This window comes from Pelophylax lessonae, assembly GCF_965119305.1.
Source record: "Pelophylax lessonae genome assembly, chromosome: 2".
NCBI classification, from domain to species: domain Eukaryota; kingdom Metazoa; phylum Chordata; class Amphibia; order Anura; family Ranidae; genus Pelophylax; species Pelophylax lessonae.
In genome coordinates, this window is record NC_138769.1 from 27,060,418 (window position 1) to 27,078,120 (window position 17,703).

Genomic DNA, 17,703 nt, shown 5'->3' on the forward strand with positions numbered 1-17,703 from the left:
ATGGGCCACCATTTCACCGCTAGGGATGGGCCGCCATTTCACCACTAGGGATGGGCCGCCATTTCACCTCTAGGGATGGACCGCCATTTCACCGCTAGGGATGGGCCGCCATTTCACCACTAGGGATGGGCCGCCATTTCACCGCTAGGGATGGGCCGCCATTTCACAACTAGGGATGGGCCGCCATTTTACCGCTAGGGATGGGCCGCCATTTCACCGCTAGGGATGGGCCGCCATTTCACCGCTAGGGATGGGCCGCCATTTCACCGCTAGAGATGGGCCGCCAATTCACCGCTAGGGATGGTTAATCATTGCACCGCTAGGGATGGGCCACCATTTCACCTCCAGGGATGGGCCACCATTTCACCGCTAGGGATGGGCCGCCATTTCACCGCTAGGGATGGGCCGCCATTTCACCGCTAGGGATGGGCCGCTATTTCACCGCTAGGGATGGGCCATCATTTCACCGCTAGGGATGGGCCGCTATTTCACCGCTTGGGATGGGCCGCCATTTCACCTCTTCCTCTCCTAACCAAGAAATGACTGGCTGAATCAATTATACATAGGCTTCCAACAAGCATGCAGCCCAGCCGTCTTTGCAAACCACCATGGATCAAACGACATAGTTACCCAGCGGCTCAGAGGAAGAACGTGGCTCCTTCTCTTTTTCAACTAGCAGAGAAGTTTTGCTGAATCGATTATACACAGGCTTTCAGTAAATGTGCAGCCCTTGCAGACCATCATGAATCAAATGACATAGTTGCTGAATGGCTCAGAGGAAGTACGTAACTCCTTCTCCTACACTCCTAGCAAAGAAGCGACCTTCTGGCTGTGTCAGTTATACATAGGCCTCCAACAGGCATGCAGCCCAGCAATCCCTGCAAACCACTATGGATGCACCCTGCATAAAGGGTTCACAGGAAGTGTAATGATAGATTTAAATATTCTCCACTTTTGAATTCCAAACGTGGTTCTTTGAATATTACTTACCTTTCACATTTTTATTTTTTTATTTTTTTATAAATATTTTATACTATATTTTATTTACATTTTATTTTTTGTTATGTTTTTATATTTGAGATGCTAAATGCCTCTGTCTTATTTTCTAAATGATTGACAGATATTGCATGTTTGCGTCTGCCATCCCCTGGTGGATACTGTATTGGGATTGGTCAAGTTTGCCTTTCTTTTTTTTTTTTTGTGCCTCTTCAGCGCCTTAGGGGTTACAATGCTCGCATGCTGTCACAATGCTGCTTTCCATATTGCTCCCTGGAGGACACAGCCCTACCTGCCTGTCACAGTCTCTGTGATAAGATCAAAGTCACACAGACAGAGCTCAGCTGCCTTTCTCTCCCAGCAGCTCTCCCCTGACACTCAGAGGGAGCAGCAAAATATTAAATGGAAATCGGCTCGCTCTTTGGCTCCGGTCTACTTAACAGCTATAGAAGCTGTCATGGTGTTGGATCTGCTGTACTGGCTGCAGGCCCTGCAGGGAAGAAACAAGGATATCCCCATCTATGTAGGAACTAGAAGTTCCAGAATGGCCAACTGGAGGCCATCACTTTTACGACAAATGTACATCTGCAGCATATGCAAGGCTGTGCATGTAGGAAGATGCATTACATTAGATGTTAATAGGTGACATCGCTGTGACAAACATCAGAAACTTCTGGGCCTTTAATATTCACAAGATTGTAGTCAGGGACAAAAATTCCAGAATTATAAAAATCATCAAAAGGACGTATTAGGCCAAGATGGAAGATTTATACATAAAGATATACAGTTCTTAAAGGCCAACTCCACTGTACTCAGCATACTCCTGACCGCTTATCTACTAATTGAATAAAGCCCAACATCATTAAACCCACTTCCAGTGAGCCCAGGTGTCTAGGACAAGTCCCTTGGGGGATCGTCAGTGAGCCCGCCCTGGGATTGGGGGGGAATACAGAGAACAGCACTACATGGTGCTCATCTCAGCATCAATGAAGACCATTCTGGACCCAGGGATGTCATTTCAGTGGATCAATGACAGCTCATTGGCATAATGAGGGAGGGGTGAATATGGCCTCAAAACTAGTTTTGTGAGTTACAGCGATGTTTATATCACACATTAGCATGTATTACTGCATTGCTGTGCCATTCATCTTTATGGCACCACCACTATCCCTGCTGATCACTCCTCTGCAAATATTCCTCCCATGGAGTCATGTTGACTCTCTGGCTTGACCATGTCACTAACACACTATGAATATCAAGAGGGCTTTAGGAAATTTAAAATATATATCTTTTCTTTCTTTCTTTCTTTCTTTCTTTCTTTCTTTCTTTCTTTCTTTCTTTCTTTCTTTCTTTCTTTCTTTCTTTCTTTCTTTCTTTCTTTCTTTCTTTCTTTCTTTCCTCCTTCCTCACTCTCCCTCTTGTCCTTTGTTCCATCCTTCCTTCCTCACTCCCACCCTCCCTTCCTTCCTTCCACTCACACTTATTCATTCCCCCTTTCTTCTTTTCTTCCTTCCTTCCTTTCTCTCTCACTCCATTTTTTTTTCTTCTTTTCTCTCCCACACCCTCCCTTTCCTTATTCCTTGCTTCCTTTCTCTCTTCTTCCACCCCCTTTCTTTCTTTCCTCCTTCCTTCATTCCTTCATTTATCTCTCCTTCCCTTTCTTCTTTCCATCTTTGCCTTCCCCCCTTTTTCTTCCTTCCTTCCTTCCTTCCTTCCTTCCTTCCTTCCTTCCTTCCTTCCTTCCTTCCTTCCTTCCTTCCTTCCTCTCCCCTTTTTTCCATTCTCCCTCTCTCCCTCTCATGGTCCCCTCCCCCTTTTTTCTATCCATCCTCTCTCCCAACCTCTCTTCTTCCTTCCCCCTTTCTTCCTTCCTCTTTCACACCCTCCATTTTTTTCCTTCCTTCAGCTCTCACTGCCTCCCTTTTATTTTTTTCCTTCCCACTTTCTTCCTTCCTTTCTCACACCCTCTGCTTCTTCCTTCCTTCCTTCCTTCCTTCCTTCCTTCCTTCCTTCCTTCCTTCCTTCCTTCCTTCCTTCCTTCCTTCCTTCCTTCCTTCCTTCCTTCCTTCCTTCCTTCCTTCCTTCCTCCCTCTTCTTCCCTCCTTCCTCTTCTTCCCTCCTTCCCCCATTCCTTCCCTCCTCTCACACCCTTCCTTTCTTCCCCCTTTCTTCCTTCCTCTATGACACCCTCCATTTTTTCCTTCCTTCAGCTCTCACTGCCTCCCTTTTACCTTTTTCCTTCCCCCTTCCTCTCTCACACCCTCTGCTTCTTCCTTCCTTCCTTCCTGCCTTCCTTCCTTCCTCTCTGTCTTCTTCCCTCCTTCCCCCATTCCTTCCCTCCTCTCACACCCTTCCTTCCTTCCTCCTTCTTCCTTTTTCAATTCTTCCTAACTCCCTCCTATTGTCCCTTTCCCCTTTTTTCTAACATTTCATTCTCTATCCTACCCTTTTTTTCCTTCTACCTTCGTTTCTTCCTCTCTCTCTTCCTCCTTTTCTTCCATCCTCCCTTGGTCCTTCCTTCCTTCCTTCCTTCCTCTCTCCCTCCCTCCTTTTCTTCCATCCTCCCTTGGTCCTTTCTTCCTTCCTTTTTTCCTCTCTCTCTGCCTCCTTTTTAACTTCACCCTTCCCCCTTTCTTCCTTCCTCTCTGACACCCTCTGTTTCTTCCTTCCTTCCTTCCTAACTTTCTTTCCTTCCTCCCTGCTTCACTTTTAATTTCCTCCTTCCTCTCTGACACCCTCCATTCCTTCCTTCCTTCCTTCCTTCCTTCCTTCCTTCCTTCCTTCTTCCTTCCTTCCTTCCTTCCTCTCTGACACTCTCCATTCCTTCCTTCCTTCCTCTCTGACACCCTCCATTCCTTCCTTCCTTCCTTCCTTCCTTCCTTCCTCTCTGACACCCTCTGTTTCTTCCTTCCTTCCTAACTTTTCTTTCCTTCCTCCCTGCTTCAATTTTACCTCCCTCCTTCCTCTCTTACACCCTCCATTTCTTTCTTCCTTACTCTCTCTTTTTCCTTTGTTCCTTCCCTTTTCCTCCTGGGAAGTGCCCATTCATCTCCTGTTACAGGGTCAGTAATCACATTTTTGATATTCCCAAGGTGGGCAAAGACACCCATAAAAACTTGACAGAGGTTTTGACTTTATAATATTGAAGTGTGAGTCTGAGTTTGCCACGGATTTGGTCAGCATGCTCCATACATTCATAAGAACAATTTTTGCTTCCTTTTTTCCAAGTCAGGTTTCCAACTCCCATTCCTATATTACCACTAGGGGGAGCATTTAGAAACCCGCATATAAGATACAGGAATCAAAATAGGGAACAGCAAGCAATTCACAATGAAGAAATTACTTTCAGACCAACGATACAGCAATGACTGAAAACGCATGCTTCCTAGAAATAAACTCTAATCTCCCTTTAAGAAAAGAGACGGACAAATTGCCGCCTTTATTTTCTGCCTCTGCGCGGCGGATCCCATTAAAAATTGGTCGTCTCTCTCTCCCCGGGGAGATTAATGCTGTGTAATTCACCAACAAGATTTTCATTAGGGCGTCTATTTCAGCCTATAATTTGTATAATCTTCCCTCCTTAATGCTCTCCGGGTGGAAGCGGAGTCACTGGGACAGAAAAGCAGGTTGGGAGGTAGCGCTGAACGAGGAGGTAATGTAATAATTACAATTAACCCAGAAAAAAAAAAAAAATTAAAGAAAACAAACGAGAGACGACTTTCTCCGGGGAGGCTTCGGGGAGATCCGAATAACCCTCAAGCTGTTTACTCGCAAACAGAACAAGAATTTTAACTTGGAGGTAAAATGTAATTATAAATGGTTTAATTATGAAAAGGATGAAAGACGTGTTAGGAACAAGATAAAGAAACGATAGTCTGGCTTAATTCGGTCCCGGTAGGGCTCCCCTTCCCGTTTTCTTGAGCGCTGATCCGGATAATAGCACCGAAAGACAAATTGCTCCGGAGTTATCAGTAAGTGTCTTGTTTTATGCTGGGCTTCAAACAGTCTCGTGTTTCAGGCGCTGGGGAGGTGACAGAGAATGTCCCAACATGAAGGTATAGGTGACCCGAGGACCCATACCACCACAGAAGGCAAGGGAAACGTCCGCCATTTTTCTTTTTTTTGGTTTAAATTAAGCCAAACTCCAGGCAAATGCTCTGTTTTACCTTTTTAATAATTTATATTACTGTCCACCTGATCATACATTTTACAAATCCCCATAGGCATGCACAGGGGGTGTGCCTGGGCACACCCTAACCACCCTGTGTGGCGCAGATTCTCCCTGCTGATATTTCACCAAAGCCTCCCAACGGAGCTCCTAAAAAAAAATAATTAAATACTAGGAATTAAAAACTACTGACACTGTCCACTGTCCTACAGACACCAAGCTCTGCCCTACTGACAAGTCCACTACTCTACTGGCACCATCCACTGCTCTGCTGACACCGTCCACTGCTCTGCTGACACCGTCCACTGCTCTGCTGACACCGTCCACTGCTCTACTGACACCGTCCACTGCCCTACTGACACCATCCACTACTCTACTGACACTGTCCACTGCCCTACTGACACCATCCACTGCTCTACTGACACCATCCACTGCTCTACTGACACTGTCCACTGCCCTACTGTCACCGTCCACTGCCCCTACTGACACCGTCCACTGCCCTACTGACACCGTTCACTGCTCTACTGTCACCATCCACTGCCCTACAGACACCATCCACTGCCCTACAGACACCATCCACTGCTCTACTGACACCATCCACTGCCCTACAGACACCATCCACTGCCCTACAGACACCATCCACTGCTCTACTGACACTATCCACTGCCCTACAGACACCGTCCACTGCCCTACAGACACCGTCCACTGCCCTACAGTCACCGTCCACTGCCCTACAGACACCGTCCACTGCCCTACAGACACCGTCCAATGCTCTACTGACACCGTTCACTGCTCTACTGACACCGTCCACTGCCCTACAGACACCATCCACTGCCCTACAGACACCATCCACTGCCCTACAGACACCGTCCACTGCCCTACAGACACCGTCCACTGCCCTACAGTCACCGTCCACTGCCCTACAGACACCGTCCACTACTCTACTGACACCATCCACTGCCATACAGACACCTTCTACTGCTCTACTGACACCATCCACTGCCCTACAGACACCATCCACTGCCTTTCAGACACCGTCCACTGCCCTACTGACACCGTCCACTGCCCTACTGACACCATCCACTACTCTACTGACACTGTCCACTGCCCTACTGACACCATCCACTGCTCTACTGACACCATCCACTGCTCTACTGACACTGTCCACTGCTCTACTGACACTGTCCACTGCCCTACTGTCACCATCCACTGCCCTACTGACACCGTCCACTGCCCCTACTGACACCGTCCACTGCCCCTACTGACACCGTCCACTGCCCCTACTGACACCGTCCACTGCCCTACTGACACCGTTCACTGCTCTACTGTCACCATCCACTGCCCTACAGACACCATCCACTGCCCTACAGACACCATCCACTGCTCTACTGACACCATCCACTGCCCTACAGACACCATCCACTGCCCTACAGACACCATCCACTGCTCTACTGACACTATCCACTGCCCTACAGACACCGTCCACTGCCCTACAGACACCGTCCACTGCCCTACAGTCACCGTCCACTGCCCTACAGACACCGTCCACTGCCCTACAGACACCGTCCAATGCTCTACTGACACCGTTCACTGCTCTACTGACACCGTCCACTGCCCTACAGACACCATCCACTGCCCTACAGACACCATCCACTGCCCTACAGACACCGTCCACTGCCCTACAGACACCGTCCACTGCCCTACAGTCACCGTCCACTGCCCTACAGACACCGTCCACTACTCTACTGACACCATCCACTGCCATACAGACACCTTCTACTGCTCTACTGACACCATCCACTGCCCTACAGACACCATTCACTGCCCTTCAGACACCGTCCACTGCCCTACTGACACCGTCCACTGCTCTACTGACACCGTCCACTGCTCTACTGACACCGTCCACTGCTCTACTGACACCCTCCACTGCCCTACTGACACCCTCCACTGCCCTACTGACACCGTCCACTGCTCTACTGACACCGTCCGCTGCTCTACTGACACCGTCCACTGCTCTACTGACACCGTCCATTGCTCTACTGACACTGTCCACTGCTCTGCTGACACCGTCCACTGCTCTACTGACACCGTCCCCTGCTCTACTGACACCGTCCACTGCTCTACTGACACCGTCCACTGCACTACTGACACCGTCCACTGCTCTACTGACACCGTCCACTGCTCTACTGACACCGTCCACTGCTCTACTGACACCGTCCACTGCTCTACTGACACCGTTCACTGCTCTACTGACACCGTCCACTGTTCTACTGACACCATCCACTGCTCTTCTGAAACCATCCACTGCCCTACTAGCACTGTGTTTTAATACATTTGGGGTGCCCACCCTAATGCAATAGGTTTCCCACACCTATGCACATACTCCTCAACAAGCACAGAAAGGTTGGTGACCAGACTTTTCTCAACTGCAGTTATCCAGTACAGCTTGGTCACCTCCCCACTGCCAGCCTGTGGTTAGACAATGAAGGAGCAGACTTTATACTGGTGAAGTCATCCTTCTTCTCTGTTCTTCTGCCAGTAGTCTCACTGCCATCACATGTGCATGCAGCACACTCCTCTTTGCTCAAAGAGCCCATCAAGATCTATGCACTTTAGAAGAGTGAAGTGCGAGTCGGGGCTTGCCATGGATTGGCACAGCTTGTTCCATACATTCAGGTAAACCGAATGATGCGTGCTTCCCTTTTTTCTCGTGACAGGCTTGCAAGTCTCATTCCAACTGTGTGAGATACCTTCATTATGGGGAACCAGGATGCTTATATTTTAGCTTATTAGAACACGGGCATTAAAATACAGCAACGTGATTGGACCCTCAAAGCTCCACTGAGCGGGAAGTTGATATGAAGGCAGGTTCTGGTACATACAGTATACTAGTTGTAAACTATTACTTTTAATTATCATTATCATCATCATCATCATCACTATTATCATTATTATTTTTATACTAAAATGCTGCATTATCGATGATTTGTTTTTGATGATTTGATGATCTGCCTGATGTTAAACTGAACAGAAAAAGAATGGCCATTAAACCAAATACTTACAAAGAAGAAAGAAAGTACTTGCCTGCACCCCCCCCCCCCCCCACATTGACAGAGCTACTCCCATTGACCCCACCACTATAGGTCTGAGGCTGGGTTCACACTAACTGCAGCCGTGGCTTGCAGCAGGGGGTCCGCTGCATTCATGTTTTCCACTGCGGGTGCAAATCAGGTCCAAATTTTTGAAACAGAGCCAAAGACACACAGGACACTTTTCAAGTGTGGACCGTGGCCACCCCAAAGCTGTGTGAGCTGGCTCCATTTAGAGCCGTCACAGTCTCCTGTCGTGCTGTCATGCGAATTGGATGTGGGGAAACCCGCATCCAATTCGCATAAGTGTGGACCCAGCCTGAAGAAAGGCAGGAGAGGAGAGGGGAGGGGAGAGGAAGCTAGAGGAGAGGAGAGGAGAGGAGAGGAGAGGAGAGAAAGGAAAAAGGAGAAAAGAAAGGAAAAAGAAGGGAAAAGTAAGAAACAAATGAAGGAGGTAGGAAAGGGAAGGAAGGAAGGAAGGGTGACAGTTAGAAAGCAATGAAGGAGGAAGCAAAGCAGGAAGGAATGGAAGGGTTGTAGGTTAAGAGGAAAGGAAGGGAAAAAGGAAAAAAAGAAAAGAAAATCAAAAGGGGAATGAAAAAAAAAAGAAAGGAAAAAGAAGGAGAAAGTAAGAAACAAATGAAGAAGGAAGGAAGTGAGGAAGCAAGGCAGGAAGGAAAGGAAGGGTTGTAGATTAAGAGGAAAGGAAGGGAAAGGAAGGATAGGATAGGAAAGGAAAGGAAAGGAAAGGAAAGGAAAGGAAAGGAAAGGAAAGGAAAGGAAAGGAAAGGAAAGGAAAGGAAAGGAAAGGAAAGGAAAGGAAAGGAAAAGAAAAGAAAAGAAAAGAAAAGAAAAGAAAATAAAGGAAAGGGAAGGAAGGAAAAGAAAATAAAGGTAATGAAAGGGAAGGAAGGGAAAGGAAAGAAAAGGAGAGGAAAGGAGTGGAAGGGAAAGAAAAGGAGAGGAAAGGAAAGGGAAGGAAGGGAAAGGAAAGAAAAGGAGAGGAAAGGAAAGGAGAGGAAAGGGAAGGGAAGGGAGGGAAAGGAAAGAAAATGAGAGGGAATGAAAGGAGTGGAAGGGAAAGGAAAGAAAAGGAGAGGAAAGGAAGGGAAAGGAAAGAAAAGGAGAGGAAAGGAAAGGAGAGGAAAGGGAATGAAAGGAGTGGAAGGGAAAGGAAAGAAAAGGAGAGGAAAGGAAAGGAAAGAAAAGGAGAGGAAAGGAAGGGAAAGTAAAGAAAAGGAGAGGAAAGGAGAGGAGAGGAAAGGAAAGGGAAGGGAAAGGAAAGAAAAGGAGAGGAAAGGAAAGGAGTGGAAGGGAAAGGAAAGAAAGGGAAATTAAAAACAAAAAGGGAATGAAAATAGAAAGGAAAAATAAGGGGAAAGTAAGAAACAAATGAAGGAGGAAGGAAAAGAAAGGAAGGAAGAGGGACAGTAAAAAAGCAGGAGGAAGTGAGGAAGCAAGACAGGAAGGAAAGGCAGGGTTGTAGGTTAAGAGGAAAGGAAAGGAAAGGAAGCAATGAAGGAGTAAGTGAGGAATCAAGGCAGAAAGGAAGGAAATAAGGAATGAAGGAAAGAAGAGGACAGGAAAGGAGAAAGGAAAAAGTAAAGGAGAAAAAGGAAATAAAGGGGGAAAAAAGAAAGGAAACAGAAGGGGAAAGTAAGAAACAAGTACATGAGGAAGGAAAGGGAGAAAAGGAATGAAGGACGTTAGGAAGAAAGGAAGGTTAAGGTAAGAAAGCAATGAAGGAGGATGTAAGGAAGTAAGGTGGGAAGGGAAGGGGAGGAAGGAAGGAAGGAAGGGGAGGAAGGATGGAAGGAAGGAAAGGAAGGGTTGTAGATTAAGAGGCAAGGAAGGGAAAGGAAGGATAGGAAAGGAAAGGAAAGGAAAGGAATGGAAAGGAAAGGAAAGGAAAGGAAAGGGAAGGAAGGGAAAGGAAAGAAAAGGAGAGGAAAGGAAAGGAGAGGAAAGGGAAGGGAAGGGAGGGAAAGGAAAGAAAATGAGAGGGAATGAAAGGAGTGGAAGGGAAAGGAAAGAAAAGGATAGGAAAGGAAAGGAAAGGAAAGGAAAGGAAAGGAAAGGAAAGGAAAGGAAAGGAAAGGAAAGGAAAGGAAAGGAAAGGAAAGGAAAGGAAAGAGAAGGAAGGAAAAGAAAATAAAGGAAAGGAAAGGGAAGGAAGGGAAAGGAAAGAAAAGGAGAGGAAAGGAGTGGAAGGGAAAGAAAGGGAGAGGAAAGGAAAGGGAAGGAAGGGAAAGGAAAGAAAAGGAGAGGAAAGGAAAGGAGAGGAAAGGGAAGGGAAGGGAGGGAAAGGAAAGAAAATGAGAGGGAATGAAAGGAGTGGAAGGGAAAGGAAAGAAAAGGAGAGGAAAGGAAAGGAAAGAAAAGGAGAGGAAAGGAAGGGAAAGGAAAGAAAAGGAGAGGAAAGGAGAGGAGAGGAAAGGAAAGGGAAGGAAGGGAAAGGAAAGAAAAGGAGAGGAAAGGAAAGGAGTGGAAGGGAAAGGAAAGAAAGGGAAATTAAAAACAAAAAGGAATGAGAATAGAAAGGAAAAATAAGGGGAAAGTAAGAAACAAATGAAGGAGGAAGGAAAAGAAAGGAAGGAAGAGGGACAGTAAAAAAGCAGGAGGAAGTGAGGAAGCAAGACAGGAAGGAAAGGCAGGGTTGTAGGTTAAGAGGAAAGGAAAGGAAAGGAAGCAATGAAGGAGTAAGTGAGGAATCAAGGCAGAAAGGAAGGAAATAAGGAATGAAGGAAAGAAGAGGACAGGAAAGGAGAAAGGAAAAAGTAAAGGAGAAAAAGGAAATAAAGGGGGAAAAAAAGAAAGGAAACAGAAGGGGAAAGTAAGAAACAAGTACATGAGGAAGGAAAGGGAGAAAAGGAATGAAGGACGTTAGGAAGAAAGGAAGGGTAAGGTAAGAAAGCAATGAAGGAGGATGTAAGGAAGTAAGGTGGGAAGGGAAGGGGAGGAAGGAAGGAAGGGGAGGAAGGATGGAAGGAAGGAAGGAAGGAAAGGAAGGGTTGTAGATTAAGAGGCAAGGAAGGGAAAGGAAGGATAGGAAAGGAAAGGAAAGGAAAGGAAAGGAAAGGAAAGGAAAGGAAAGGAAAGGAAAGGAAAGGAAAGGAAATAAAGGGAAGGAAGGAAAAGAAAAGAAAATAAAGGAAAGGGAAGGAAGGAAAAGAAAATAAAGGAAAGGGAAGGAAGGGAAAGGAAAGAAAAGGAGAAGAAAGGAGTGGAAGGGAAAGAAAAGGAGAGGAAAGGAAAGGGAAGGAAGGGAAAGGAAAGAAAAGGAGAGGAAAGGAAAGGAGAGGAAAGGGAAGGGAAGGGAGGGAAAGGAAAGAAAATGAGAGGGAATGAAAGGAGGGGAAAGGAAAGGAAAGGAAAGGAAAGGAAAGGAAAGGAAAGGAAAGGAAAGGAAAGGAAAGGAAAGGAAAGGAAAGGGAAGGAAGGAAAAGAAAAGAAAATAAAGGAAAGGGAAGGAAGGAAAAGAAAATAAAGGAAAGGAAAGGGAAGGAAGGGAAAGGAAAGAAAAGGAGAGGAAATGAGTGGAAGGGAAAGAAAGGGAGAGGAAAGGAAAGGGAAGGAAGGGAAAGGAAAGAAAAGGAGAGGAAAGGAAAGGAGAGGAAAGGGAAGGGAAGGGAGGGAAAGAAAAAGTAAATGAGAGGGAATGAAAGGAGTAGAAGGGAAAGGAAAGAAAAGGAGAGGAAAGGAAAGAAAAGGAGAGGAAAGGAAGGGAAAGGAAAGAAAAGGAGAGGAGAGGAAAGGAAAGGGAAGGAAGGGAAAGGAAAGAAAAGGAGAGGAAATGAAAGGAGTGGAAGGGAAAGGAAAGAAAGGGAAATTAAAAACAAAAAGGGAATGGAAATAGAAAGGAAAAATAAGGGGAAAGTAAGAAACAAATGAAGGAGGAAGGAAAAGAAAGGAAGGAAGAGGGACAGTAAAAAAGCAGAAGGAAGTGAGGAAGCCAGACAGGAAGGAAAAGCAGGGTTGTAGGTTAAGAGGAAAGGAAAGGAAAGGAAGCAATGAAGGAGTAAGTGAGGAATCAAGGCAGAAAGGAAGGAAATAAGGAATGAAGGAAAGAAGAGGACAGGAAAGGAGAAAGGAAAAAGTAAAGGAGAAAAAGGAAATAAAGGGGGAAAAAAAGAAAGGAAACAGAAGGGGAAAGTAAGAAACAAGTACATGAGGAAGGAAAGGGAGAAAAGGAATGAAGGACGTTAGGAAGAAAGGAAGGGTATGGTAAGAAAGCAATAAAGGAGGATGTAAGGAAGTAAGGTGGGAAGGGAAGGGGAGGAAGGAAGGAAGGAAGGAAGGAAGGAAGGAAGGAAGGAAGGAAGGAAGGAAGGAAGGAAGGAAGGAAGGAAGGAAGGAAGGAAGGAAGGAAGGAAGGGGAGGAAGGAAGGAAGGATGGAAGGAAGGAAAAATATGGAAAAAAAATAAAGGCAAAAGAAGGGAAAAGGAAAAAGAAAAGACAGAGGAAGGAAAAGAAAGGAAGGAAGTTAGGAATAGATGAAGGGGTTAGGTAAGAAGGCAATAAGAAAGAAACTAAAAGGGAAAGGAACAATATACAAGCACACTATAGATATGCCTTTAACATGAACTATACAGTAAGGAGCTGCACACAATATAAACCTGTACAGTTGTATTTTCTGGTTGCTGTGTAAGGTGTGGTTTCCCATCTCTGATAATAACACATGGAACCGCTACAAGCTAACACTATAAAAAAAAAACCTCTTCATACATTTCCCAATCATACAGCAGACTGCTCTTCTATAATTTGCAGCCATTGTTTCCTTCCCCTTATATGTTAATATTCTCACTGATAACGCCAGGCCAGGCCGTGCTCTGATGTATCTCGTTCTCCGTTGAGCGGAAAGCCGCGCTCTGCTGTAACAGCTCTTTAGAAAGCGTACTCTTTGTATTTGGCATTTTCAGAAATAATGTGGCGGGTGATAGCTCTGTTGCCATGACAATTCAATAATTATATAATAATGGATTTGATACAGCAGAATGAGATCCCAAGGTAATATGTCATCATATTTCATAGACTCTCCGGCCCCTGAGAAGACATACAACATGAGAGGGACTGCTCTGGACAGGCAAGGAGACAATTACTGCCGTGATCTCGCACTTTACGGGATGATAATTATTATTCCTATTACAGGGGGATTGCTGTCAGAAATAAAATCTCCTTACCAGACGAGGCAGCAAATACGTATCATTTTATTTTCTTATCACAAGCTGTAGACGTACTTTCCCCAAGGGATAGGGCAGGGATCCTCAAACTACGGCCCCCCAGCTGTTGCAGGAACTACACATCCCATGAGGCCTTGTAAAACTCTGACATTCACAGACATGACTAGGGCTTGATGGGAATTGTAGTTCCTGAACAACTGGAGGGCCATAGTTTGAAGACCCCTGGAATAGGGGGTACCTATATAAATTGAGGTACATTCATAAAAAAAAAAAAAAATAGCATAGCAAGCCACCCAGCAAAATTGTATGTACATTCCTTCTTTGCGAATGGGGCCAAAAAAGAAAACAAAAAATGTTATTAGGTTTGGTATTGTGCTAGTCAAATATTTTTAATTGACTTAAAGTGGAACGAAAGTCCACAATACCTACCTCTCCTTTAATGGTCCAATGTCGGCACCTTCTACTCTAGCTTCTTCTGTGTGAAGGGCACAGCTTAAGTTGATATATACACAGCTTACCGGAATCGTGGATCTCAAGTTATAGAGATCACACCCAATCAATCAATCAATCAATCAATCAATTAATCAATCAATCAATCCAAACGGACTCAGCAGCCAAGCTGGAGAGGATGTTTGTTCCATTGGCATTAAAAAGTATAGTTCTATAGATTCAAATGGTATGGCAGTCGGCCGGTAATATCTCCCCATGTGCATAGATAAAAGAGGGAAACCTTGCAGTGTAATATGTTAACCACTTCTGGACCGGAAGATTTTCCACCTTAATGACCAGGCCATTTTTTGCAATACGGCACTGCGTTATTTTAACAGACAATTGCGCAGTCGTGCGAAATAAAATTGACGTCCTTTTTTTTCCCCACAAATAGAGTTTTCTTTTGGTGGTATGTGATCACCTCTGCAATCTTTATTTTTTTTGCGCTATAAACAAAAAAAAGCAATAATTCTGAAAAAAAATATTTTTTTTTTTCACGTTCTGCTATATAACATTCCCCCCCCCAAAAAATGTGAAAATCAATTTTTTTTTATCATTTTAGGGCAATTTGTTTATATTTTTGGTAAAAAAAAATTGCAATAAGCGTGTGTTGATTGGTTTGCGCAAAAGCTATGGGGTCTACAAACTAGGTGAACGATTTATGTCATTTTTATTTATTTATTTTTTACTAGTAATGGCGGCGATCTGAGATTTTTAGCGGGACTGCAACATTGCGGCGGACAGATCGGACTAACTGACATTTTTGACACTTTTGGGGAGAGCAGTGACATTACTGCAGTAATCAGTGCTAAAAATATACACTGTTACTGTAATAATGAGACTGGCAGGGAAGGGGTTAACATCAGGGGCTATCAGAGGGTTAAATTGGAGCCTAGGGGGTGTTTTCTGACTGTGAGGGGGTGGGCTTGAGAAATCAATACAGAGACCTCTGATCCTAAATAGGAGGATCACAGGAGCTCCGCAATGATTCCTGAGAGAACAATGGTCTGCTGTGTTTACATTGGCAGACCGCTGTTGTCTCCTTACGGGGAGCGATCACGGGTGCCCGGCGGCAATCGCGGGCGCCGGCCCCGTGGATCAGTTTCCCCGCTGGCTACTGCATGCGCCCCCAGGATCGCTCCTGCGAACCGCTGTACAGCTACGGCAATTCGTGGGAACCTGCCAACCTGCCGCCCTATATAGGCGGGGGCTGTTCCACAAGTGTTTAAGAAAAAATGTATTTACAAAACAAAGTTTACACTTAAAGAGGTTGTAAACCCTCTTGTATAACTTTTACCTATAGGTAAGCCTATATTAAGGCTTACCTATAGGTGCTATAAATATCTCCCAAACTAGCACCGTTTAGGAGATATTTACAGCGCAAACTGCCGATGACGTCATCGGCGCAGGCGCTCTGAGGGAACGGCCAGCCGTGCCGTTCCTTCAGAGCTCAGTGCCGTGAACGGCGGCTCCCGCGCGCATGCGCGGGAGTGATGTAATCGCGCCTCCGGCCAATCAGATGGCCGGAGGACGCGAACCCGGAAGCGGGACGGCAGGACATGTCGCCGTCCTGTCGCTGAGGTGGCGGCACGGCGGGGGCTTCGTTTTAAGGTAAGTACTGCATAATGAGCTAGTATGCGATGCATACTAGCTCATTATGCCTTTCTCTTTACAGGGCTTTTTTTTTCTCGGATTTTTTTTTTGAGTTTACTTCCTCTTTAAGAATGAAGATACAAATCAGCGTTTACACATTCCTAACAAACACGGCCGCGGTCAGCACTAGCCTGCTTGTGCGGAATGACGTCACAAATATGGCTCCGCCCAACGTGTTTCCCCGGAACAGTACAATTTTTAAAGGCACCCTGTACCCAGCATACAGCTAAATCTTGCTGTGTGCCGGGCTGCATGTCCTCCACATGTACAGCCACTGATGGAGCATGTAAACTCTTTAAAGCATTCCTTCCCGGCACATACACTATATTACCAAAAGTATTGGGACGCCTGCCTTTACACACAATTGAACTTTAATTGCATCCCAGTCTTAGTCCGTAGGGTTCAATATTGAGTTGGCCCACCCTTTGCAGCTATAACAGCTTCAACTCTTCTGGGAAGGCTGTCCACAAGGTTTAGGAGTGTGTCTGTGGGAATGTTTGCCCATTCTTCCATAAGCGCATTTTTGAGATCAGGCGCTGATGTTGGAGAAAAAGGCCTGGCTCGCAGTCTGCACTCTTATTCATCGCAAAGGTGTTCTATCGGGTTGAGGTCAGGCCAATGAAGTTCCTCCACCCAAACTCGCTCATCCATGTCTTTATGGACCTTGCTTTGTGCACTGGTGCGCACTCATGTTGGAACAGGAAGGGGCCATCCCCAAACTGTTCCCGCAAAGTTGGGCTCTGATGTTGGAGAGAAGGCCTGACTCACAGTCTGCGCTCTCATTCATCCCAAATCGGGTTGAGGTCAGGACTCTGTGCAGACCAGTCACGTTCCTCCACCCCAAACTCGCTCATCCATGTCTTTATGGACCTTGCTTTGTGCATTGGTGCGCAGTCATGTTGGAACAGGAAGGGGCCATCCCCAAACTGTTCCCACAAAGTTGGGAGCTTGAAATTGTCCAAAATGTCTTGTTATGCTGACACCCTAAGAGTTCCCTTCACTGGAGCTAGGGGCCAAGTCCAGCTCCTGAAAAACAACCCCACACCATAATCCCCCCCTCCACCAAATGATTTGGACCAGTCCACAAAGAAAGTTCCATAAAGACATGGATGAGCGAGTTTGGGGTGGAGGAACTTGACTGTCCTGACCTCAACCCAATAGAACAGCTTTGGGATGAATTAGAGCAGAGACTGTGAGTCAGGCCTTCTCATCCAAAATCAGTGCCTGACCTCACAAATGTGCATCTAGAAGAATGGTGAAACATTCCCATAGACACACTCCTAAACCTTGTGGACAGCCTTCCCAGAAGAGTTGAAGCTTTTATAGCTGCTAAGGGTGGACCAACTCAATATTGAACCCTACAGACTAAGACTGGGATGCCATTAAAGTTGATGTATGTGTAAAGGAATGTGTCTCAATACTTTTGGTAATATAGCGTATATTCGTTCAGCTGGCGGGACGGGGTTAAGAAGAAATTCTCGGTATAGCAGATGATACAGCTGTCACACGCCTTTCAGTTAAAGAAATAATATTCCAAATATGTATACTTTTTTTTTTCATTTTCATTCTATTGTGTCTTTCTCAGCGAGCGGGCGATCCATCAGGATGTTTCTGCATGTCGTTAATTACTACCAAGATGGAAAAGATGTCTTTCCTTTCCGCCAACACATGTTCTACATTTGTAGTCTGATAGATGCAAGCAGACAATCTGCCACAGCTGCACGCACTGCGACACAATGGCGTTCTCTTACACACGCACGCACATGGCGCTGGCTTGCGGAGACATCCATGACCTGGTCTTGCTGACTAGGGATGAGCTGAGTGTTTAGTTTGGTTCTGGACCTCACTGGGGTTTTTCTTTTCTTGAATTTTTCTGGGGTTTCCCCTCTTAAAATCCATACCAAACTATCGAATTTGGGAGAACCACATTTCTTTTTAGTTTCCCGCCTGCACCGGCGTCCCTTCAAACCAGTGGTGGCCAATTTTCTTGATATGGGGGCCTCCCTCACATCATCAAAGGGCCGCTCTGAAAATTCTGTAAATATACATGAACAGAGACAGCAGACACACAAAAGGCAGGGCCGGGACAAGGGATAGGCAGGAGGGACAGTTGCCCTGGGCACAATG

At 45.8% G+C, this 17,703-nt stretch overlaps 1 protein-coding gene across 1 annotated transcript; it reads right to left on the reverse strand.

The window, feature by feature from the left end:
* Window positions 1–8,139: 8,139 nt before the first annotated feature.
* Window positions 8,140–11,857, reverse strand: LOC309546602 (uncharacterized protein; the record flags this gene model as incomplete). Its single annotated transcript, XM_082246346.1, has 3 exons — window positions 8,140–8,187; window positions 10,486–10,557; window positions 11,801–11,857. Coding segments are annotated over 3 exons (177 nt in total), but the record flags the coding sequence as incomplete, so codon positions are not given.
* Between the last annotated feature and the right edge of the window lie 5,846 nt (window positions 11,858–17,703).